The sequence below is a fragment of the Cyclopterus lumpus genome, chromosome 7, assembly GCF_009769545.1.
Source record: "Cyclopterus lumpus isolate fCycLum1 chromosome 7, fCycLum1.pri, whole genome shotgun sequence".
Taxonomy (NCBI): Eukaryota; Metazoa; Chordata; class Actinopteri; order Perciformes; family Cyclopteridae; genus Cyclopterus; species Cyclopterus lumpus.
Window position 1 is genome coordinate 11,807,274 of NC_046972.1, and position 24,908 is coordinate 11,832,181.

The 24,908-nt window shown below is 41.6% G+C and overlaps 2 protein-coding genes across 3 annotated transcripts; both read left to right on the forward strand.

The window, feature by feature from the left end:
* The first annotated feature begins 286 nt into the window (after nucleotides 1-286).
* hspa1b (heat shock protein family A (Hsp70) member 1B) lies at nucleotides 287-1,605 on the forward strand. Its single transcript, XM_034537656.1, is given in 5 exon segments — nucleotides 287-341; nucleotides 954-1,221; nucleotides 1,224-1,284; nucleotides 1,286-1,460; nucleotides 1,579-1,605. Coding segments are annotated over 4 exon segments (453 nt in total). The 5' UTR covers nucleotides 287-341; nucleotides 954-1,031.
* Nucleotides 1,606-3,232: 1,627 nt separating this feature from the next.
* On the forward strand, nucleotides 3,233-24,543 carry kcnc4 (potassium voltage-gated channel, Shaw-related subfamily, member 4). Of its 2 annotated transcripts, XM_034536771.1 has the most exons (5): nucleotides 3,233-3,605; nucleotides 4,000-4,660; nucleotides 17,566-18,502; nucleotides 19,313-19,489; nucleotides 22,608-24,543. In XM_034536771.1, the coding sequence occupies exons 1-5, from the start codon at nucleotides 3,601-3,603 to the stop codon at nucleotides 22,673-22,675; spliced, it is 1,848 nt and encodes a 615-aa protein (XP_034392662.1). In that variant the 5' UTR covers nucleotides 3,233-3,600; the 3' UTR covers nucleotides 22,676-24,543. The 2 variants fall into 2 exon arrangements, with proteins under 2 accessions (XP_034392662.1, XP_034392663.1); XM_034536772.1 differs by lacking the exon at nucleotides 22,608-24,543 and having other exon boundaries at nucleotides 17,566-18,528; nucleotides 19,313-19,406.
* The last annotated feature ends 365 nt before the right edge of the window (nucleotides 24,544-24,908 follow it).

The window sequence follows — 24,908 nt, forward strand, 5'->3', positions numbered from 1 at the left end:
TTCCATTTTTGAGGGGATGAAGTTTGTATTCATAACTGCTAACACTCCCCTCCCCCCTCGATGTGCCTTATTGCTACATTCTCTACATTGTGTTTCCTCGCCGTCGGCCTGCTGTCCCACTCTGGAATATTCAGCGTCTCTCTTGCATCAGGCCGACTGCATTAGTTGCTAATTTTAACAGTCAAGTCACTGAGCCCGGTGGAAATGGAGGGCGGGGGGGGCTGAGAGGCTGGGGTCTGGGACCTTCTGGAAGCCTGGTTACAACTATCAAAGCAAAGGGCCTGAGTCAGTTCAGCAACAAGCTGCCACGAGGAAACTCAACAGAGAACTCATCGCTGAAAGTGAGTAGCGATTGATTTTCTCATTTTTGTAAAAAGTATTTATAAGGAAACATCAGTGCAGACTTGCTGTTGTGACATATCTGTGATGGTATCCTCAGGCATTATTTTAATCCACTTGTTCCATTAAAAATAAAACTCAAACTCACCATTACTAATGCATCAATTCTGATTTAAGTATTAATGGTGTTATGAAGTTAATTCCACAGTGCATTAGAGAAACAGTTGAATTTAGTATGTATTTATAATAACAATAATATAATTACTTCAAGTGTGATATTGGACATTTATTATATATGTTGTCAAATAGAAAGGGGTAGTAGTATACATTTAAATAACTCATCTAATAAGTTCATATTTATATAAATGTATACATTTATGTTATATTTTCGTAGAAGAGACATTTATTAGATTATAATGTCTGATTATTATTAGATCACTGACATCAATGATCTAGTAATTTTAAATGAGTGCTTTCATGTGTAGCACTACAAAATAAAAAAAGTAATGTTTTATAATGTTTCTTGGAACTCTAAAGCACCATGTCTTCAGCTGAGGGACTATCTATTGGCATTGATCTGGGCACCATCTATTCTTGTGATGGGGTTTTTCCAGCATGGCAGAGTGGAGATCATTGCCACTCCATGTGGCCTTTACAGACACCGAGAGGCTCATTGGAGATGCTTCAACGCCATGAAGCCCACCAACACAATCTTTGACGCCAAACGGCTCATCGGTAGAAAGTGTGACGGCGCCGTCGTCCAGTCTGATATGAAACGCTGGCCTTTCAAGGTCATCAGCGATGACGGAAAGCCCAAAGTCCAGGTGGAGTACAAAGGGGAGACCAAGGCCTTCTACCCAGAGGACATCTCCTCCATGGTCCTGGGACATACCCGGGACAGAGTGTGTCAAACGCAGTCATCACAGTTCCAGCTTATTTCAATGACTTCCACCAAAGACGCCAGTGTGATCTCAGGACTGAATGTTGCGGGTTGTGGCCAAGTTGTACCAGCGAGCAGCAGCTCCAAGGAGCCCACTATCGAGGAACTGAAGCACGGATCACAACATTTTGTTCTCAGAAATACTTTCACTGGATCACTGTTGTTTGGTCGCAAAAATGATGTGATATCAGCCTTTGTTTTATTGACTTGTCATAATAAAAATACTTACAATTATATGACTCTTTACTTTGTTCTTGCAACGCACAATTTACGTTTGTTGCACATGTTGACCTACAAAGGCTCACTCCAATCTGAAACTTGTTTGAAACTTCACATGGCCTGGCCTTTTCTCTATTCAAAGTGTGCACACATTTGTGAGGCTCTACTAATTAGTCATATATTTTATTTATCTTCACTTCTCACAAAGAGATCTGGTACTTATCAAACTCACCCTGCAGACTGGTTTTGGCTACTGGTTGCAATAATATATGCTGAGCTTGGAAAGCTTTCTTTCAGATATTTGAGCAGGTTTTGCTTGAGGGAATGTTTTTGAAGAAGATGCTCTAATGGAACTTTCCCAGTGCTTTTATTTCTACCCAATCCTTTGGTCTTCCCTTTTTTTGTGTTGGAATAGGATTTATAGTTTATGTGTGTATTACACAAGACACACAAAACAGTGGTGCGAGTATAAATTGGGTGGAGCTATACTGGGAGTTAAATGATGCCACACACCCAACAGAGGGAAGAGGTGGAGACGTGTCAACGAAGAGCTGTTTGTAAGGTCACATAAGTGAAGACATGTTACATATCATCAGTGGTTGCAGATCAAAAGCTAATATGTCAGACTACCAGGTTCCACTCTGCAATTCGTCATTTTACTTTTGATAAGTAAGGCCTATACTTTGAGATTTTTTTCTGATATTTACGTTTTCTAAGAGAGAGCGCTGCACCAACTCATTGCTATTATAACAATGTCGCACTCACGATGCACAATTTAAGAAATAGATATATCCAGAGATCGTCTGTTTTATTTTTTATTATTCATTTTTACAACTTTAATAGCCTACGTTCCTCCGAAAAACCTGTAAACAGACTTTGAAGTTTAAAATCAGTCAAGTTCCCCTTTTTGTAATGTGTTAGACGCATTAGGATACTTTCACTTGTATTTTTGTACTGTGGTATTTCTACCAACTGGACACTCCCTCCTCCACTTTTTATCTGCAACTAATTGGCCCAATTCTTGACTCCTGAATGGTTCAGTCGGTCTCTTATGTTGTTCACTGAAGGATCTACTAGGGGGCAGTGTTGGCCCGTGTCAGGAACATCAGGAGTCTTCTTTACACTGGAGGCCTCAAAGCTACCTGTTGGATCTCACTTTTTTTTAGTTGCTCAATAACAACAATATGTATAATAATCGTGGGCTACTCGTGGAAATCAGACCTGTTTCTTTCAGCTGAACAGCAGCTGGAAGTCTAGGCTAACATTAATCAGAATATAAAGAGTGATGAAATGGCTTAATTTAAAAGGATAGTCAGTAGCTGTCATGCAGTGAAACATCAGCAAATATTCAGCCCGGTAAAGGCCTATTGAGTCCATATAGTGGGAGCCTCCTAGTCCTTCAGTCAGGTTGAGCAAGTATAACAATAAGCCCTTTTTTTCACATGCTGGAGTGGACATGCCACTGACACCTGTACCTGAACCATCAATGTAATAGCAAAAGGTACAATGCAGTACACCACAATTCCAATATTGTACACAGTTTGTACTTTTTTGCCATTGGTATTCTGTAGCATATGAATCGTAAAATATATATATATTTTTTCATCCCCCAATGTAGCCCGGAGGATCTCAAATAGTATAGTTTCCAAGAAGAGGTGACTTGAGGGTCTCTCTCTTTCTCTCTCTCTCACACACATACACACACCCACACACACACACACGCACAAACACACGCACACAAACGCACACACTTCATCAGCCTTTCCTCTCGCTCTAATTAGAGGGAGTGGTTCGATAATGCGCCAACCTTCTCCAGCAGCCAAAGGGTTAAACTGTCGAGCCTGTTGTTGAACGCACAGTCCATCCCACCCGGCTGTGTCGCTAAGGAAGGTCGGCTACTTGAGAAGAAAGCAACAGATCCTCAACTGGAAAACAACCTCACATCTGGCACGCGAGCTAAACTGGAAGAACTGGTGGGAATACGATTAAATGCGCGGCTGGATCATTGTCAGGCGTCATCATCTTGCATAGAGGAGAGAAAAAAGTTGTCAGAAATAATTGTGGATTTTGACGTTGCAGAGTTTGGATATGATTTGTCTCAAATGAGGTGAGAAGTGACACATTACTTCAGGTTCATCCTATAGGCACGTACTGTAGCCCGTACGGTGCGTAATTGGTCAATTATTTTGTCGCCACAGTCTTGTTTTTATAAGCGGGAAATAAGTTCAATATCTGGAAGTATTAATCATAGTCACATTGTGTAATCTATTCCACGAAAACATTGAACAACACATCGAGTGATCCCGACCGCCCGCGTTGTATTTGGACACCAGACGGAGTTTTGTAACAGGTGTTTGTTGTTGTGCGTCTCACTTCTGCCGCGGTCTGAATTATTCTTCTTTTTTGGGAGATGCTAAATGAGACGCGCAGGTCCGTATGCATAAGAACTGGGCTGTGACATGAGGGCGCACTTTGAGTTCATTTTCTGATTGTTGTACGAGTGGACAACCGCTTCTTTTACCGGAGGGCCGAGCAGCCACCAGGTCCCTCTCGATGATCAGCTCGGTGTGCGTGTCGTCTTACCGGGGCCGCAAGTCGGGCAACAAACCTCCGTCTAAAACATGTCTGAAGGAGGAGATGTACAGAGGGGAAGACTCGGAAAAAATGATCATCAACGTGGGCGGAACCCGACATGAAACCTACAAGAGCACCCTCAGGACCCTGCCGGGGACACGCCTGGCATGGCTGGCAGACCCGGACCCGCAGGTCAGCTCGGACTCGGACGCGGCGCCCCCGAGCGCCGAGTTCTTCTTCGACCGACACCCGGGCATCTTCGCCTACGTGCTGAACTACTACCGAACCGGCAAGCTGCACTGCCCGGCCGACGTCTGCGGTCCGCTGTTCGAGGAGGAGCTGGCGTACTGGGGGATCGACGAGACCGACGTGGAGCCGTGCTGCTGGATGACCTACCGGCAGCACCGGGACGCGGAGGAGGCCCTGGAGACATTTGAACCGCCGGACCCAGAGGCCGAGGAAGACCGAGAGATGCCGAGGCGGTTCGGCATAGAGGACTGCCCCGACAGGTCGAGGGGCTGCTGCGAGGTTTGGCAGCCGAAGGTCTGGGCTTTGTTTGAAGACCCGTACTCGTCCAGAGCAGCCAGGGTGAGTCCACCAGGTGTCTTATCCGCTTTAGGGAGCACGTGTCGGCGGGAGACCATGTCGGCAAAATAGGCGCGCATGTTGTCCTAGTCAACATGTGTTGTCCTAGTCAACATGTGTTGTCCTAATCAACATGTGTTGTCCTAGTCAACATGTGTTGTCCTAATCAACATGTGTGGTCCTAGTCAACATGTGTTGTCCTAATCAACATGTGTTGTCCTAGTCAACATGTGTTGTCCTAATCAACATGTGTTGTCCTAGTCAACATGTGTTGTCCTAATCAACATGTGTTGTCCTAGTCAACATGTGTTGTCCTAATCAACATGTGTGGTCCTAGTCAACATGTGTTGTCCTAATCAACATGTGTTGTCCTAGTCAACATGTGTGGTCCTAGTCAACATATGTTGTCCTAATCAACATGTGTTGTCCTAGTCAACATGTGTGGTCCTAGTCAACATATGTTGTCCTAATCAACATGTGTTGTCCTAGTCAACATGTGTGGTCCTAGTCAACATATGTTGTCCTAATCAACATGTGTTGTCCTAGTCAACATGTGTGGTCCTAGTCAACAGATGTTGTCCTAATCAACATGTGTGGTCCTAGTCAACAGATGTTGTCCTAGTCAACAGATGTTGTCCTAGTCAACAGGTGTTGTCCTAATCAACATATGTTGTCCTGGTCAAAAGATGTTGTCCTCATCAACAGGTGTTGTTCTAGTCAACATGTGTGGTCCTAGTCAACATGTGTGGTCCTAGTCAACAGATGTTGTCCTAATCAACAGGTGTTGTCCTAATCAACATATGTTGTCCTAGTCAACATGTGTGGTCCTAGTCAACAGATGTTGTCCTAATCAACAGATGTTGTCCTAATCAACATGTGTGGTCCTAGTCAACAGATGTTGTCCTAATCAACATGTGTGGTCCTAGTCAACAGATGTTGTCCTAATCAACATGTGTTGTCCTAATCAACATATGTTGTCCTAATCAACAGATGTTGTCCTAGTCAACAGGTGTTGTCCTGGTCAAAAGATGTTGTCCTCATCAACAGGTGTTGTCCTAGTCAACATGTGTGGTCCTAGTCAACAGATGTTGTCCTAATCAACATGTGTTGTCCTAGTCAACATGTGTGGTCCTAGTCAACAGATGTTGTCCTAATCAACATGTGTTGTCCTAGTCAACATGTGTGGTCCTAGTCAACAGATGTTGTCCTAATCAACATGTGTTGTCCTAATCAACATATGTTGTCCTAATCAACAGGTGTTGTCCTAGTGAAAAGATGTTGTCCTAATCAACAGGTGTTGTCCTAATCAACAGATGCTGTCCTAGTGAAAAGATGGTGTCCTAATCAACAGGTGTTGTCCTAATCAACATATGTTGTCCTAGTCAACAGATGTTGTCCTAATCAACATATGTTGTCCTAGTCAACAGATGTTGTCCTAGTCAACATGTGTGGTCCTAGTCAACAGATGTTGTCCTAATCAACAGATGTTGTCCTAATCAACATGTGTGGTCCTAGTCAACAGATGTTGTCCTAATCAACATGTGTGGTCCTAGTCAACAGATGTTGTCCTAATCAACATGTGTTGTCCTAATCAACATATGTTGTCCTAATCAACATGTGTTGTCCTAATCAACATATGTTGTCCTAATCAACAGATGTTGTCCTAGTCAACAGGTGTTGTCCTGGTCAAAAGATGTTGTCCTCATCAACAGGTGTTGTCCTAGTCAACATGTGTGGTCCTAGTCAACAGATGTTGTCCTAATCAACATGTGTTGTCCTAGTCAACATGTGTGGTCCTAGTCAACAGATGTTGTCCTAATCAACAGGTGTTGTCCTAGTCAACATGTGTGGTCCTAGTCAACAGATGTTGTCCTAATCAACATGTGTTGTCCTAATCAACATATGTTGTCCTAATCAACAGATGTTGTCCTAGTCAACAGGTGTTGTCCTAATCAACATATGTTGTCCTAGTCAACAGATGTTGTCCTAGTCAACATGTGTGGTCCTAGTCAACAGATGTTGTCCTAATCAACAGATGTTGTCCTAATCAACATGTGTGGTCCTAGTCAACAGATGTTGTCCTAATCAACATGTGTGGTCCTAGTCAACAGATGTTGTCCTAATCAACATGTGTTGTCCTAATCAACATATGTTGTCCTAATCAACATGTGTTGTCCTAATCAACAGGTGTTGTCCTGGTCAAAAGATGTTGTCCTCATCAACAGGTGTTGTCCTAGTCAACATGTGTGGTCCTAGTCAACAGATGTTGTCCTAGTCAACATGTGTGGTCCTAGTCAACAGATGTTGTCCTAATCAACATGTGTTGTCCTAATCAACATATGTTGTCCTAATCAACAGGTGTTGTCCTAGTGAAAAGATGGTGTCCTAATCAACATATGTTGTCCTAGTCAACAGATGTTGTCCTAATCAACAGATGTTGTCCTAGTCAACAGGTGTTGTCCTAGTGAAAAGATGTTGTCCTAATCAACAGGTGTTGTCCTAGTCAACATGTGTGGTCCTAGTCAACATATGTTGTCCTAATCAACATGTGTTGTCCTAGTCAACATGTGTGGTCCTAGTCAACATATGTTGTCCTAATCAACATGTGTTGTCCTAGTCAACATGTGTGGTCCTAGTCAACAGATGTTGTCCTAATCAACTGGTGTCTCTATAAGTCCAGTTACACGTCCATCCTCAAGTCTTTAAAGTGATGAACTATCTGCGTTTGTATTTACACTTTTCACGTCACAGTTTTTACCATTGACTCCTCTCAATCAGGATTTCTCCACTCCAGTTATTTTAGTCCAACTTATAGTTTGTTGTCTGCAAGGTCAACTTAATTACATTTCGATTAACTTTATCTCTCCAGGGTGATTCACTTAATATAAATACTGGGAAATCAAGACAGGACACAATGAAACAAATGACGACATAGCATCACTCCGTATGGTCTGTCAGCCCAGTGCACTGGTTTCTATTTACTCCTCAGTGGCCTGAATGTCACTGCTCAGTTATTTAGTTTAAATCCTCCAACCTAATAACTCAACTTAATCAAGTAAGTATAAAAACGTATTAATCGCTAAATTATTTGAACCTGGCAACTCCAATATCTATGTGTTTTCCGGCAGGTGGAGTTGAGGCTCAAGGTGGTTCTTTTGTAGGGAAAAGGTTTTATTTATAGAGGACACTTCTGTTTTCTGGCCATATTCACATCTTCACATCTGTTTCATTGACTGTTTCCAGGAACAGATGTATAGCTTCCACCACTCATCAACTAGGGGTTGAATCTGAACATCTGTTCAGATGTTTGACTTGCTCACTTTTTAAACAACAGTCCAACAGAAAATCATACAAACAAATTGGAAAAACACAAAAGATGGAGGGAAAAAGTGATAAAACAAAGAGAATAAAATGCAAAATACTCTCCAAACTATTTTCATTTTGTTCTTTTCTGATGCATTAAGATTAGAACACAAAAGCACTATAAAGTACTACCCCCCTGTCCTCATACTTTTGTCTACTTTTCGTCTGGACAAGGGAAGTCATAAATGATTGTATAGAACATGTTGAAGCCTTTGGTTGTGTAAGGACGCTGAACTGGAGCCCATCCAACACCTTTGGGTGACCTGGATCTCCGACTGTGAGTCCGGCTGTATAACCAGCAGCAGACGTGGACCTCAGTGATGCACTCGTTGTTGATTGAGAGAAAATCCCTTTTATACTGGTTCCAAAAATATAGTGGACCACAATACTGGAGACTGTAAAGCAGCGTATTAATGCCCTGGACTTCAATCATATACTTAATGGGTGGATTGTTCAGGTGTGCTGTAAATGTAGGCTTTACTTCCTCATTGTTGGGGTCCCACAGAACCCACTGCTCTATGTGTGTAATATAATGATAGTTGCGAAATCAACCAATTTCCATTTCTGAAACTGTTTTTTATTTCTTTTACTCTTAGATTTCTTTCTGTGAATGAGTTTTTTTGTTTGTTTTTGGGGTCAGGTAAACCCCGGAGACGTCTAACTCTCTATTAGACTCACAATAACAACTTGGGATTCCCAATAGATGTGCAGTATTGTGGGGTTTCTGAGGGGTAATAAAGTACTAACAAGACGAGTTACAGAAAAGGAGCGCCAATAGATTTGACCTTGTTCTTGGTCAATGCCTTCTGAAACATGTAATCTGTTCAGAAATATGTTAATGAACAACAAAAAGTATGAAACATATCAGAATAAAACAATGTAAGTCTGCTTTTTGAGCTGTTTAAAGGGCTATGCACCTCCAGGACCCCAAACAGAACATTCAAGTTAATGCGGTGTATCTTTGTGCTCGTTCAGCTTCTTATCTTTTACTCCACCCATTTGTTTTTTAATAGTTAGAAGTCATGACAAATGTGTTTATTCAGCTCCCAGTTAAAGTTGATGGTAATTTGGCACTCGGCCTGCACTCTCTCCCGACAACTAAATGTTGCTTTTAGTCATGTAGATAGAGTTTTTTTCAGTTCTTTCTCAAATATGTGTTTCAAATTGTACCAGAATGCTGAAAATAGAGAAAATGCTGTTTCATGACAAAAATGCAGTGGTGCTGAATGTTCCCACACATCCTGTTCAAGGGTTGCTCTCAAAGCTTCTCTAATCACAAGGGTTTGAAAGGCAGCAGGAGTGTGCATCATGTGCAGTAAATCATGCTGTATATTAAAACAGAAGAATGGGGTCTAAAATACACACATCATCCATTTATTACAACATTAAGAATCTAATCTACAATGTTGAGAGAAACTCTAGTATTTTATTAAAGATTGCCATCAATTCACAAGATGTACACTCCCCCAAAGATCAATCTCAGTTTCTATTTCATCACTCTGAACAAGATACACTTCTGTTTAGTTGTTTGATGAAATAAATGTTTCTATGTTGTAAATTAAAATTAGTTTTGCTCTAATGTCTTCCACAGGGAATAACATTTATTTCTAAGCATTTGTAAGTAGGCTCTGCCTAATGGCTTAGCAACAAAAGCAGCAGAGCGCTTAATGAAATAAACATGAAGGCAAGTATCAAGTGTCATAAGCAGGAGTTGTCGGGCAAAAGGCCAGGAGCTTTCATCGTTCAAAAAAGAAAAATGCTTTTAGTCCAGGAAGAGAGAGGCTGATGCTCACTCTAATCTCTGTTTGAATGGTCTATTCAGAGGCTCCCGCAGTATTGCAAAAGTTCTTATTGCACGCCAGTCACAATACAAATGGTGTTTATTTTAGCTTCCCGTCCAGGTGGCATTTGCAGGCTGTCACTGGACAACAGTGAGTCACAGCGGCCATCTGAAGATGACCGCGCTCTGGCTGCCAGATCATCACGTCTGTCTCTCACCACTAAAAATGTGTAAATGAATCCATCTGGATTTTCACTGTATGTGAATCTGGAACTACGTAAGAAGAACGAGCGAGAACGGATCCATATTGACCCGCTCACAATGCTCTTTGTCCATTTCCTCTGCAGCTGATTCATACACGTATGTATGCTCTGGGAGCATTCAGAGAGGAGTGCATTTTTGACTCGCGTTACCTTTATGGCCTTTTTATTTCAAAGAGCCTCTGAGCTCAGCTCACTTAATGTGATTCTTGAAAGCAGGAGGCAAGGTAATTATTTCAGCCACATCCTCCTCACTATCATCCATGACTGGAGGTGCAGCTCTGGGGAAGTCTACACATAAAGACTGTTCTGATGACTCCAAAATCAAAGACATGAGGGGATCATATATACAGCATTTGCTAGAGCAGGAATTGTTTTGAGATTAAAGTGCTCAGCTTTAATTTGAGGGTGTTTACTTTCACATCAGATGAACTTTGTATGATTTGTAGTCCTTGTTGGACGTCTTAGGCACCAGGAGATTTCATGGTGATCCACCGACTTTTCCTCTCGCCCACCAAGTAGTTGACATTTGAGTGAAATGTCTCAGCAATGAATTGCCAATGTCAGATTTTCACATTACCCGCAGGCAGAATAACTTTGCTGATCTCCTGACTTTTCATCAAGCGCCATTGTCAGGTCAAACTTAATGTTTCCAATACTTCTTCTATGATCAAATAAGGACAAACACGGAAAACTAAAATGGGGCAATGACAAACACCTGCTAAACATCTGCATGTTGGCACACTCACGTTTGCATTTGGTGCCACGAGCATCACTTTCAAACCAAATTACTGGAGCTAGGAGCCAAAACACTTGCATAGTAATAGTATAGCAAGAAACATGTAATTTCAGTTTAAACACCTGAGAAGAGATTCTGGACACTAATGCATAGCAGGCTTTGTTATCTCAATTAAACCATTAGACTTGACATTAACATTTAACTCAGACCAGATAAATGTGTTTAATCTTCCCATATGCAACATTTCATAAATTCCACAGTGCTGCTGCCTGTAATTAATTGTCGCTGGTAATGCGCTGCAAGTGGTTATGAGTGGTGAGATATTAAAACTGCCTTTCCCACAAAAAAGAGGAGCGCATTTCATCCCAGAAAGAGAAAAATCCATTTGTCTTTGTTGTGAGGCCAAGACATTAACTGATGTGGGATTTTTGAGGTCTGATGCATATTATCTGGAGTCTACATTTCCAATAACCAATCAATTTGAGAATAGAACATGCTGTGGTGTTTTTGTGTGTTAAGATTTTACATTCTTACATTTCTTATTGAATGACATTTACATTCAGATTCAGTAACTGGATTAGATCATTTAATTATTTATTTTTTATTATCAAATTAGATATTTAAAAAAACATTCATCCTTGTTTAAATTGCAATATACAATGCTGAGAGCATTATTATAGCAGGAAACAAGTATTTGCAATGTAAAAATATAGTGGTCTCCCTGAGCAGAGTAGTGTGTGTGTTTGTTTTATTTTTAGCAACATTCATCATCATGTTTAGATTGTTGTACATATACAGATTTGTTGTACATATACAGATTTAAATAATGTTGTATGAGCCAGGATTTTACACTTAAATATTAGTATCAGGTGGAAAATCCATCCGTAGTAAGAAATTAAAATGGCCTTTTCACCTTTTGTCTTCAGGGAGTCACATCAGTCACCACATCCTCATCAAAACCTCATTTAGTCTTTCTTGCTGAATATGAAACCCATTCTCAGACGTCCCATTTCATCTCTGTGTGACACCCAGTTGATAAATAATAAAGGAGCCTTCTGGGCTCGACATTCACAGCCCTGACACCTTTCTCTGCTGCTCTGTGATTGGACCACAGGATTTGATTCTTTAACACATCATCAAAGCAGCGCTGCCTTGTTATCACAGAGTCTTTGGTGAAAGAGGGATGTCATCCTGTGAGATTATGTTGGCTGTTTATTCTGTCAGTTCTAAACTGTTGGCTGAAAATAGATTGACCATGTTTTATTATGAGTTCAGCGAAAGTTTACACAGAATTGCAGACTTTTTATTTTGTAGAGAAATTAAAACCAATACATACTGAACATGTAATCTTAAATCCACCAAACCAAATATTTTGCCTTTTTTAAGTCCTTCCCTTAAACAACCCGAGTATTTGTCCTTGATTACACCATTTTTTTTAGATTGAGCATTCCAAAAACATACACGTAACGGCTTATTCAAGCAGATTGGCCAGAATAAATATTGTTTTATCAGCTTCAAACCACAGAAGGACTGTACACAGTGTAATATATTATTGTATGTTTGAGAAGGAGAAATATGTCAAATAAGTCTGAAGTATTTTGAATGTGGATCTTTCTCCAGTCGTCCTCTAACTCCTGGTCGATGACCTTTACCCTGTATTTATTCTATGCTGCGACCAGCTTTGGCGTGGGGATCATCCCTATTGCTTCTGGTTTCATGAAATATCAACGTCTGACAATGAATAACTTCTCGACCGATATCCTGGAGAAGCCCAGCTGAGTAGTGGACATTAATGCTCCTCCATTTTCAGGTGGACTGATCCTGAATCAGTGTGACATGAATTCTTAGAAAACTTCATAAGTGATGTGATCACAAGGCTCATTGTTGTGGTTCTGGCGTGTCAGTGTTGGTAACAGAGCGTGATGCTGAACAGCTTGAGGTGATGGCCGTGGTGGGACTGCCCAGCTGATGCACCCTGACGCACAGCCTGCTGCTGGTCCTGTCTCCCTCCCACCCGCTCTGGTTTTCCCATCTGGGACCGTGCGGCTCCGCCCTCGGGGAAACATCGAGCTCTTTGCACACTGACACCAGTGATTGGCATCACATATACTCGGAGGCTTTACTGTACTCACCTGTGGGTACAGCCTCGTATGTTATCTGTAAAAAGAAGTTGTCATTCATATTGATAATGATCACCAACTCTGCTTTTTTTATGAGCTCTCTGGGGCTTCACAGTGTCTTTTAACGCATTCTTCAGCTGTTCGGCCCACACTCAGCACCAAACAGCAGGCAGACACAGTTAGGAACTAGCTGGTAAATATAGTGAAACATTTAGGAGTGAATACTGGACGTACACAGAGACAAACGCTTCTCAATGTATGCTTTATTTCACGCTGTGTCTTCTGGGTGTGTAAATAGAAATATCTATACTAACAAGTCCACCATAACAAAGTTTTATTATATGTCAGTGTTTATGCCAAAAATCAGTCACTGCAGGTTGAAGTTAAAGTAGAAATCCTGTATTGTAAACACTAGAAGAGGAAGTCCAGCATTCAAAATATTAGTAAGTAAACGTTGAGATGTTCTTTTTGCAAAATGTATGTATAAAATGTAAGTATACAAAACTAAAATAAGTTCTGCATAGAAATGGGCTTGGTGAGAGCTATGCTATATTACTGATTCATGTCTAAATATATTTTTTTACTGTGCAATTGGAGTTAGTGGAACTATCTATTACCAATCTCTTTTCCTGAAGCTTTCAATCAGATATCATGGTCTTCATCAACAAATGTAGATTGTTCATCTCAGACATTTCAATAGTGAAATGTAATGGCAATTGAATCTGATCATCAGGCCTACTACGAGCTGGAACTGTAAAACTAATGTAGTAGAATACACATTTAAATAACGGACATGTAGCATGAAACGGAAAAACCTCAAATGTTGTTGTACTGAAAGAAAATCTAAAATGTAACTACCACCAGAAGATAAATGACCATTCCAGCAAGCAGACCATACAGGGAGAAACCAGATAGACATCAGTAGAAAAGTAGATACATACCAAATATGTTACATGGACGCGATTATATACATACAGTGCTTGTATCAGCTCTAACCTTCATAAGAAGAAGAAGATTGTAGAAGCTACATTTACATTCCCAGGAAATTAAAAACAAAAGGCTGCATGTTAACATTTATCATACCATCAGCCGGCTCAGCACTCTGGTGGCAAAGAGAGATTATGGCAATCACTCACACACTATGACCGTGTTTAAAGTCTCCACCATTCAGCTGTAAACATGCTATTGTGGTATCAGACCTAACCATACAGACTTATTTAAATACTGCAAGATTTATTGAACAAGAAAACCACTTGCAGACAGGGACACATGGAGATAAATAAGAATACAAACAGCTGGGGACACACATTCTTCACTACAAACCGCCAAATACTTTCAGAAAAAAAATCTGGCACCCACTGACAAACACACACACACACACACACACACACACACACACATACACAGGCTTGAGTGAGGTCAGACTGTGTGGTGTTATTGTGAAGACTTTCTTGTTGAGTCTTTTATGAGCAGAGCAAATTGTCCCTGTGTGTGCCGGGACCTCCAGCTTCTTCCCTGCAGTGGTGCCTCTGGCTGCAGATATCCAGCTCTGTTTAGCTCTTGAATAGACCGTTTCCATTTGAATTAACTGAACACTGTTAAGGCCTGTTGGGCCCATCACAAGCAACATGTCTCAGTTTTTACTTTGGTGGCTGCTGAGTCTTTTTTTGTGTGATGTGTTTTTGTCAAAGCCTGAAAAGTGTGAAAATGTGTTTGGCTGCTAGATGATGTTTATTTATACGCATCAAAAATAATGAATGTCACTTGAGATGATTACAGAGATTGAGGAAACAGCTGGACAGTTTTTAGAAATTACACAATGGACACATTTATTGAGTCTTTTGTTTTCCAACAAACACAAGCGCCTGTTGTGAAAGTGTCCAGGCTTCAACCTCCTGGGTGTTTGGTGGGGGGAAGCTGCATCTGGGTGGAGATCTGTCTGTCTGCTCGGCCCCAACAGAGCTAGCAGTGACGAGGACTGCAGTGCATTGAGGGAAGATTACAAATACATTTAATCAGTCAACATTGATGATGGCTACTTTTGTTCAATGAGGAAAAAGAGGTTATGTTTAACCAAACATACAGTATAAAAGTTTGTTGTACATATTGGCAGTGATTAAAAAATGTCCAACCCTTATTGCTCCTGAGCTGGCATAGATTACTCATCAGTATATGTCTGACCATCAAGTTATTCCTGCAAACTCCTTCTGCAACTTACTTGGCCAATAAATGATTCTGCTTCTACGTGGTGACGATCCTCAACTTCAGCCGCTGTGATGTGCTGAATAAGTAATGAATCCAGCTGTGTGCTTCTGTTTCTGTTTGCTTGTTGTGATATTCCCTGAGACTCAGCGCCACAGTTGGTGGGCTTAGTGATGCTCAGGGAGACCGTGTCCATGCAACAGGGGGAACTCTGAGCTCCTCCTGGGGCAGAGTCGGGGTTTCTTGTCTTGCAGTTCAATCCTCAGCACCTTGGGGGATCAGAGCTGTGAGCGCCTCCGAGCTCTGCAGGGACTGAGTTGAAGAAGGTTGTCATGGTAGAAAGCTGCACATTATCTGGGTGCACACAATAGAGATTCGATCAGACGAGTGCGTACCGTACTGTGTGCAGTTTTGAACATGAGCTGCTATTTTTTTCAACTCCATAAGCTGTCCCATTCATATTGATTTTATTTGTTCCACAGTGAGTTAGTATCTCCATTGGACATCGCATGCTTTATTTGTTTTCTCTAACCCAAACACTATAGAGCAGATTGATATGTGAGAGGGCCCTGGAGGAAAAAGGTAGATGAGTGCATGCAGGGTACGGGTACATATTTATCCAGCTGAAAGATTATAAAGGTTGGAGAGGCATTGTAATTTGTCAAGGCTTTAGTAAACAGTAAAGACATAACTGGTATGAGTTAGCACACAATATTAACACAGACAGGCATGGCCATTGTGCTGGATCAGGAGGATGCCATGCAGCCACATTGTTCAATGTACTTTGACATTTCACCATTTTGTTTGGATTTGTACTTTGAGAGAGATAATTTTTTATTCTTGTATTGTAATTGCTCAAGGAAAACACTCAGTGAAATATGTCTGATAAACCTGTCAACAGGGCAGGTGACTCCAGAGTCTCTTTTCCCGAGCCGTTCTGTCGGCAGACTGCGCTCGTCCCTGTGTGATATATGTGACAGACGATTCACACAGAAGCACCATGCTCTGTTTCGTAAGTCAGTGTTGGCGCCATGTGAGCGCCTCCTGCTGTCCGAGCCTGGCACGGCCCATGTCATGGGGCTCATGTTTTCTCTCAGCATGATTCAGGCTCTGTGTTCATGGCAGTAATTGGTTTGAAATTGGTCCGTTTTCTCAAAAGGAAATTGTCCTGGCTCCCAAGTCCTTAAAAAAAAGAAATTGCAGTGGACAATCACAAGAATAAATAAATTCCTGCCAGGTAATAGGATGCCTTGAGGAGGTGTAGTGGCAGCGTAGAAGGAAAACAGTTGATTATGTGTGATGTTTTATTTTTTGGAGGGGACTGGTCCGTCCAGTTGGGCAGCATAGTTGCTATAAAATGACAGTATCATGGTTGCCTTTTCTTATCATAATTATCAACGAAACTCATTTGTTTTGGTTTCAGGGAGCAAACATTTGTGGTGTATTTTTGCATCATTGCATTCATTTTATACTCTTACTTTTCTTATTACTAGTGGCTCATCGAGGGACGGCTTTTTCAGTCGACCAGCTCATTGGTTGCCAAGGACTTTGTTTGCTTGCAATTCATTTCCTCCTCAGTATGAATTGTCGTAACTTTGGTGGACACCACATTTCTCATTTAGCGCCATCATTATGTCAATGTTTTTAATTGTCCGACATCAGTCTCAGCTGTGCTTAATGTGTAGCGCTAACTAGCACATGTCAGCATGCTAACCAGCTTAACGGAAATGGTGAACATTGTAAACACTGTCTGCTAAACATCAGCGTGATGACTTTAGCTAGATTAATGTGTCTTTTCCTTCCCACTTGGAGAATACTGGCATCTACTGGCATTTGTAACGGTTGGAGGGTAAAGTGTTTCCATGTGCCTGGGTAGCACTCCACCACTGTATAATTTGAATATGGTATATTTGTATTGAAATCCTGCTGGTTTCTGCACACAGTCAGCATATTTAAAGATAGCAGGGCTCAATTGCTACACTTCATATGAATATATTTTTCAGCCAGTCATTCTTTTAAGTGAAAAACTAACTTCACAGTGAATGATTCATCACAATTAACATGCATCCTTCCTTTGATATTGTCAACGTTTGTGTCTTATCATAATGTGTTTGTGCTTGAAGTGTCCTCCTATCAGTGTTTAGTCTTTGTTTGCTGTCCATCATCTCACACTCACTGCCTCCGCCTGAAAATAATCCCTCAAAACACGCTGCTTTCACATCAATGTCTTTTATGAGTGATACTGTAATGTGCGATAAAAAGAAGTCTGATAATATAATAAAACAAGGAATGGATAGAAGAATAGTTTTCTGGAATCAAACACCACACAGGCAAGGTTTTAAGCCTTTACAATACTTGACATAATAAACACTCTACTGATTGCGTATTAAGTTATTGGAAGGGCTGAAAATGTATTAATTGTTCCTTTTACCCATCTGTTCCAGGGAGTGGCGTTTGCCTCTCTCTTTTTCATCCTGGTGTCCATCACCACCTTCTGCATGGAGACCCACGAAGCCTTCAATGAACTGCAGAACCGGACGGAGCTGGTTGTCGTGGGCAACGTCACACAGAGTGTGGAAAAGCTGGAGATGGTTACCAAGCCCATCCTCACCGTGGTGGAGGGCATCTGTGTGGTCTGGTTCACGTTTGAATTCCTGGTGCGTATCATCTGCTGCCCACACAAGGTGGTCTTCATCAAGAACACGCTCAACATCATTGACTTCGTGGCCATTCTGCCGTTCTACCTTGAGATGGGCCTGAAGGGTCTGTCGTCCAAAGCGGCCAACAACGTGCTCGGCTTCCTCCGCGTGGTGCGGTTTGTTCGGATCCTCCGGATCTTCAAGCTGACGCGGCACTTTGTCGGCCTGCGCGTGCTTGGCCACACGCTGAGGGCCAGTGTCAATGAATTCCTCCTCCTCATCATCTTCTTGGCACTGGGTGTACTCATCTTCGCCACCATGATCTACTACGCGGAGCGCATCGGAGCCAACCCCAGTGACCCCACGGGCTCAAAACACACACACTTCAAGAACATCCCCATCAGCTTCTGGTGGGCGGTGGTCACCATGACGACGCTGGGCTATGGAGACATGTTCCCAAAGACGTGGCTGGGCATGATAGTGGGGGCGCTGTGCGCGCTGGCCGGGGTGTTGACCATTGCCATGCCGGTCCCCGTCATCGTCAATAACTTTGGGATGTACTACTCGCTGGCCATGGCCAAACAGAAGCTGCCGAAAAAGAAGAAGAAGCACAACCCGAACCCAGACGCCCCGACAGACTCGGTCTCGTTTGGGAAGTCGGAAACAAACTCGCACAGAGACAGCACTCAGAGTGACACGTGCCCGCTGGCTGCTGAGGAGAGCGTCAGCAGGAACCGCTCAGGTCAGGCTGCAATGCAATGTTAAAGGGTCAGTTCACCCAAATTATAGAAGGAAAAACAACATTTTCTCGCTCGCCTTTTGTGGTATGAAGCCATGCTTCTTTTAATTCTCAATTTTTGTGGCTCACATCATTAAAGAATTACCTTTTAATTTAAAGTATAAACGTTGTTCTAGTAAAGTAGTTAAAGAATAATCCAAAGACCATCCATAGTCCATACTTTGTATCATGTAAATATTCTCTTTTCAAATTGTTATCCATATTTTCTTTGGTTTATCCAGAAGATTGGGGACATTTTTGCTGGAGAAAGATATTGAAAATGTTTTTGATTTCATATTTCATATTTATATTATATAATAATTATATATACAAAATGGCATTCACCTTAATGGTAATAAAGCAGAAATGTGGGTAAATACAACCCCAAACTATCTGCATGACTAAATACCACTAGAGGTAAGTTAGAAAATATTTTCTTTGTAATTTGGATGAAGTGACCCTTTTTAATTTAGAAGATTAATTTGTTTATGCTGTTTGTTTAATTAATGATAAATATAGTCTTGAGCTAATTATAACATAGCAGCCACTGTATTTCTCATCTTTTGTTTGTCTGATAGATGAAATGTGCTTATTCATAGAGACAGTAGCACACCACAATCAAATTACTCATTTTAACGTCTCAGACAAATTGAATTTCATCACAGAAAAATACAGATTTTATGCAATATACCTCTGCCTTTGTCTGCGCACTCGGGGCGGTCTCAGTAAAAGCTTTGCCATTTACGTCTCTGTGTGTTTTTGTCTTCCTGTCAGACTCCAAACAGAACGGGGATGCAAATGTGGCCCTTTCAGAGGAGGAAGGCTGCAGTCTGACACAGCCGCTGTCCCCCAGTGAAAAGTGGTCCCTGCGGTGCTCTCGAGGGCGAGACAAGACTAAGAAGGAGGCCACCTGCTTCCTCTTAACCCCTGGAGACCCCAACGCCCATACTGGTAAGTTACATACACATCAGTACACACCTGGATATACACGTTTACTGTTGGTACGGTTGCTTTTGTTCTAATTCAATTCAATTCAGTTTATTTTGAGAAAATTTTAATTTGGTTAAATTGGTATTTCATCAGGTGATTTGTGTGCTCTCTGGGAATTAAACAGTTTATTCAAGAACATCCTGTTAGTTAGTAAAGACCCTAACAGATTATAGGTACTTAAGGGGACGTATTACATTTTTGGGAAATCTGCTTTTTGGAAACCATTCTCACATCTGTTCTCCAAACATGAACCTCCAGCCAGGACACAGTTAACCTAGCTTAGACCTGAAGCAGGAAGAACCAGCTAGCCTGGCTCTGTTGAAAGGTACGAAACAATCATCCTACCAGCTCCTCTTTTAAGGTTTAAGTTCACTAATTAAAAGTTGTCTCTGAAATATTCAGAGCATTAATATAGCAGTAAATAGCCATTTGCTATGTAAAGTGGAGTAATGTCTGCCGTAGCAGAGAATAAAGTCACTCTCATCTGTGTGTGTTGTAATCCGAGCTTCTGCTTGCTTTATTGACACAGCCAAGCCGGCTGCACAAGCTTTTTGTGCATGTGAGACTTCCCCACTTGTTAGCTTACCGCAGCTCTCACTGCTCTCATACGGCTGTTACAGCTGATAATGACCAGCTGATAATGACGTCCCAGCAGACGATTGAAGCATAGCACCTGCCTTCTGGTTCCCTGGTAAACACTGATATTAGCCCCGTCAGCACTTTTGCTGTTGTTAGCACTGTTAGAGCCCGTAGCACCGTTAGCTATGTGCTACCGGCTGAGCCTCAGTGGCCATATTGAGAACCGTGTGGAGGCAATTGACGTGCTCAGAATTTCAAATGTAGCACCTTTATCTTGTTTGTTTGATTATTACAAATATCGAAGTGCAAAAATTACACATTTGTAGCTTTTACACTTTGATACCAAACAACCTTTTGTGTCTAAATGTAAGAAACACCCTATATAGTCAAGCATATGCTTTCAAGTTCATGTACAGGTATTTGTAACACAAGTTGGATTAAATCAGTCATCCTGTAGACATTCAGATTGCATTCGTACACCTTTGACCTCCAACTCTCTGTGATTACTTATATAACACCAATATTAATTTGGACTATTAGAGGAGCTGTCTGAAGCAGGTAACGTGGACCAAAAAGCTGCTGGATCCCACACCCGAGCTTCCTAAAGTACCCAAAAGCCCCTTGTGAGAAGAGGGTCTATATTTGGCAGTCGTGGATTAATTCCTGACATCCTGAGCACACGTCCCACCCAGTCAACATCCTGACTCGTCCACAAACGGCACAATGACACTGCAAAACTGCACTTTACCGAGATGCATTTTTTCTACCAAAGGTCATTAGCACATCACTGTGGAGGAAGAAAACAACACATAAATGGAGCACTTACTGCAGCTTGGTTCCTATAAGATAATATACTCCTCCCCCTTTTTTCGACAACCCATTACAAGGAAATTGTATTTGAACATATTAGTCGAAAGCCTTGCCAATGGCTTAATGTGTTGAGTGTTGTAGATTGATGTTGGTTAATGGTATGTTGTCACATGCAGACGAAAAAAACAAAACAGGTTCAGCTATATCAGATTTCTGATAAATGAGAAGAAAGGATGTTCGTCAACATGTTATGATGCTCAGGGAAGGAACTAATTTGTCAATATAAAATTCACTGCTTCAGCCTGCTTTCACACTGACTTCTCTAATAATACGCTGAAGTATCTCGTCAGCTCATGAAATTGCCAAGCAAGCTTTCTTCTGATTGCAGAGACAAAAACGATTGGAAGCTAAGCAAAGCCAGAACACCTCAAAACTAGTCTTTGAGAGAGAGAGGGAGAGAGAGAGAGAGAGAGAGAGAGAGAGGAGAGGGTAATTCAATCCTGAGCCCTATGTCTGGTGAGTATGTGGATAATGACATCCCCAGTCTATTACAGGGGAATATTGCACATACACAACACATTTTAGCACACATTACCTGCAAAAAGGGCTCAAGTAGACGTTCACTGTTTCCTAACGGTGTTAAAACTATTGTGTCAGAGTTCTAAATGAAAAACTCCTTGTTTCTGTCCAACATGCAACAGGCTGCCTTTTGCAGCCATTTTGAGCCGGTCGGATGGAGATGGATTATGACACAGTGGCTCTGCTCTTCAGAGCTATCCCCATAGGGGATGGTGTTAGCTTAATTCCAGGGTAACGGGATATAAGCTATGGATCATATTTCACCAGAGCAGTATGACAGGAAGCAGAGAGAAGGACAGATGGATGCAGCAGATCTGAAGACGCTCAGATGGTTATCAGGGACAGGAAATGGTCGCTCGCCTTGCAGTGGGAACAAAATGCTGGCGAATTTGAAGTGATTATGGCCGTCACAGGGAATCATGGGGCATTGTTGCAACACTCGCTGTCACAATTTATACGTGCAAGCACTGTCCTGTTGGGAAGTGCATTGCCTTCGCGATGTGACAACCACCAGCCTGTCTGCTTGTGATCAAGGTGAGGCAAACCGTTCAAGTGCTGCTAAAAGGAAGCAGCAGGCGGATATTCAGACAAGCAGAGAAAAGGCTCCTGAGCTCTGATGGGCCGCCATATTCCCGAGTGGATCCTCTTGATGATTACTCCTAATAAGTTCCCATTAACAACATAGGTGGTCATAGCAAACGCCTCCTGCTGGCCTCTAAAGTTCAGATCTGTAGCAGTAAAGTCTGTGGAGTAAAGGTAAAATAATACTCCTTCAACAGGATATTTGAAACAACAATTTTGATCTTCAATTATTCATTCTTTTGTACATTTGATTTGTAAATTAAATTTCTTTGGGTTTTGAATGGTTGGAAAGATAAAATGGGCTTTTTTCTCCACTATTTTATGACATTTTATCGATTTAAAAGCATTGATTTGGGTTTTTAAAACTAATAATGAGATTATTCATTAGTTTTAGGGACAGGTTACCACCATGAACGGGGTCAGCTTTTATTTAGCATAACACATAACAACATTATGGTCCAGCACCATGTTCTATAGGTCTTTCATGCTCAAATCATAAATCAGCGTGTTTCATTGTGTTCCTTAACAGAGACGTGTAAAGACATCCTCGCTGCCACTGGGAACTACGCTCAGCCGGAGGTCACCACGCTGACCTGATGCTGATTGGCTGCAAAAGGAGAACGACCATGAGCTCTCGGTGGAGCACATCCTGTGCGGAGCTCCTTTTTTTTTCCTGGATGAACTGCAGAGTGGATTCTCTTTGTTCAAGACAAGGTTGTTTTGTTCAGTTGCATAGGAGATTTAGCATATGTGTACACTCATTTGTATGTTTTGGAGCATTTTGCATGTGTTGCACGATCTACCATTATACAATGTAGTGGCTACCATTTAATGTTCAGCATTTAGTGGACGGGTCTTAACAAAGGCCCTGATTAATCAGCTTCTTGTTGCGTACGACATGAACCCACAGGTTTCTGCCGTCGTTGGAATAGTTTACAAGTTTGAAGTAGGTGGCGAGTCTCAATTGGAAAAATATGATGTCAGGATTTACAACATTTGAATTGGATGACAGTTGGTGGGTTGTTTGGTCACTGTCAATCAAATCTGACCAAGTCTTACTCACACAGTGCTGATGAAGCAGATTAATAGTTCAGTCTTAACTTTTAATGTATATTATAAACTTTAGTTTCTATTATTGGTCAACTTTGACTGTTGCTTATTTACTCATGAATGGTCAATATTGTAGAGGAAGACTTTTCATGGGTTTTTTAATTGACAGCAAGGTTCCTTTAACCATATGGCAACATCTTTGCTAATGAGATTTGTCAGCGTGATTTTCTTTATCTTTCACCTTTTGGATTAGCACAGTGTGTACAGAAGTGTCAGTTTTAGAACTATAAACAACATAAAACGTAATCGTCATTTGGATTAATGTCTTTAGTCTCTGAATGTTAACTGTCAAGTAAGAACACCCAAAGACTTGTGAATATGGGTTTGTACAGAAAAGCTGTTACTGTGAACTAGGATTAGATGAGAATTTGAAATCACTGTTTGATCCTGAACCAAACAGAACCAGAATTCTTTGTTTGTCCCCCAGTCGCTGCCTTCTGTTGTGCCACTGCTTTTTAACACTGACCACAGGGACACAGCATGTCCCCAGAGTGGTATGAACGCTGCCCAGGCAACACATTGTTTGTAAATCCTTGTACAATAAGAGTTTAACAAACGAAAAGAATACAATGGAGCAGTATTGTTTGTCTATTACATTAGCTGTATACAACCGAAGCACCGCTGCTGGTTGAGTCAGGACCAACTGTAGATTCTATTCGATCACATGGTAGATTTTTAGTACTATCGTTAGTCAAAAGAAATACATCCAGTGCAATGCCGTCAGTTCCACTTGTGGCTCATGTTGAGTAATGGAGCTTAAATGTGTGCGGTAATGTTATTTGTACCTTAACACTTCTGGTTGTGTCGGATCTGTAGAAACCCTGTTACTCGTTTCAGCAGAGGGAGAAGCGGCAGGAGTGTGGTTTCTTTCACGTGTGACTTGTAATATATTCCTCATGGTCTACCATAGTGGCCTTATGTTTAATAAACAAAGGGAAAGTTCATTTCATCTTCATTAGACTCCAGCTCTGTTTCTATGCTGACCCAGAGGTCTGTAAGTATGTATAAGCACAGTTGTACGTATGTAGCACTGCATATTCTGGATCCTCCCTTTAACTCTTTTCTCTTCTGTATATGACATGTTTATGCACCATGAAATGGCCGTTCGCCAATAAGGAAGCATTATTATTTAGATAATTAACCTTTTTTGCCTCATTTCCTGTTTTCCCTGTTGTAAACTTGAATGCGATGGTGAAGGACACTCCGTTTCATGTCTCCCCATCATGGATTGTATAGGTGTGATGGAATTTAACCCACTCCAACTGTCAGATGTGTGCGTGTGATGTATCATATAGGCATGTGTTTTTTTATTGCAGAAATATAAATAAAATCCCCCCTTGCGGTGTTGAAGATAAGACCTTGTCGTTTCTGTACATTTGTATTTCATTCACAGCTTGAGTTATGGAATCTGCCATTTCCCCCCCAATAACTGCACAATGTGCGTCTGTTTGTCTCTCTGCTGTGACACCTACTGTACGGCTATTTATAGTGGTAACACAAGTGTAGTCTGGTGGCTTGTCTGGTGTAACAGCAGTCACAGCCTCCTGCTCGCCTGTGCCTCCATGATTATGTACCAAAGGTGTAGATGGCATACAGAACACATCACCATGGAGATTTGGGATGACAGGCAACACTAATTACTGCTCTGCTGCCTTCGTCTCCCCCTCCTGTCTTTCACAGGCAAAGAAACACCACGCGCTTTCTCTCGCTCTCTCATGCT

Excerpts from the sequence above, each read along its gene's own strand:
- kcnc4 (XM_034536771.1), top strand. Across the intron at positions 4,661-17,565 it reads ACTCGTCCAGAGCAGCCAGG|GGAGTGGCGTTTGCCTCTCT; the intron begins GTGAGTCCACCA and ends CATCTGTTCCAG. Across the intron at positions 19,490-22,607 it reads AGACCCCAACGCCCATACTG|AGACGTGTAAAGACATCCTC; the intron begins GTAAGTTACATA and ends GTTCCTTAACAG.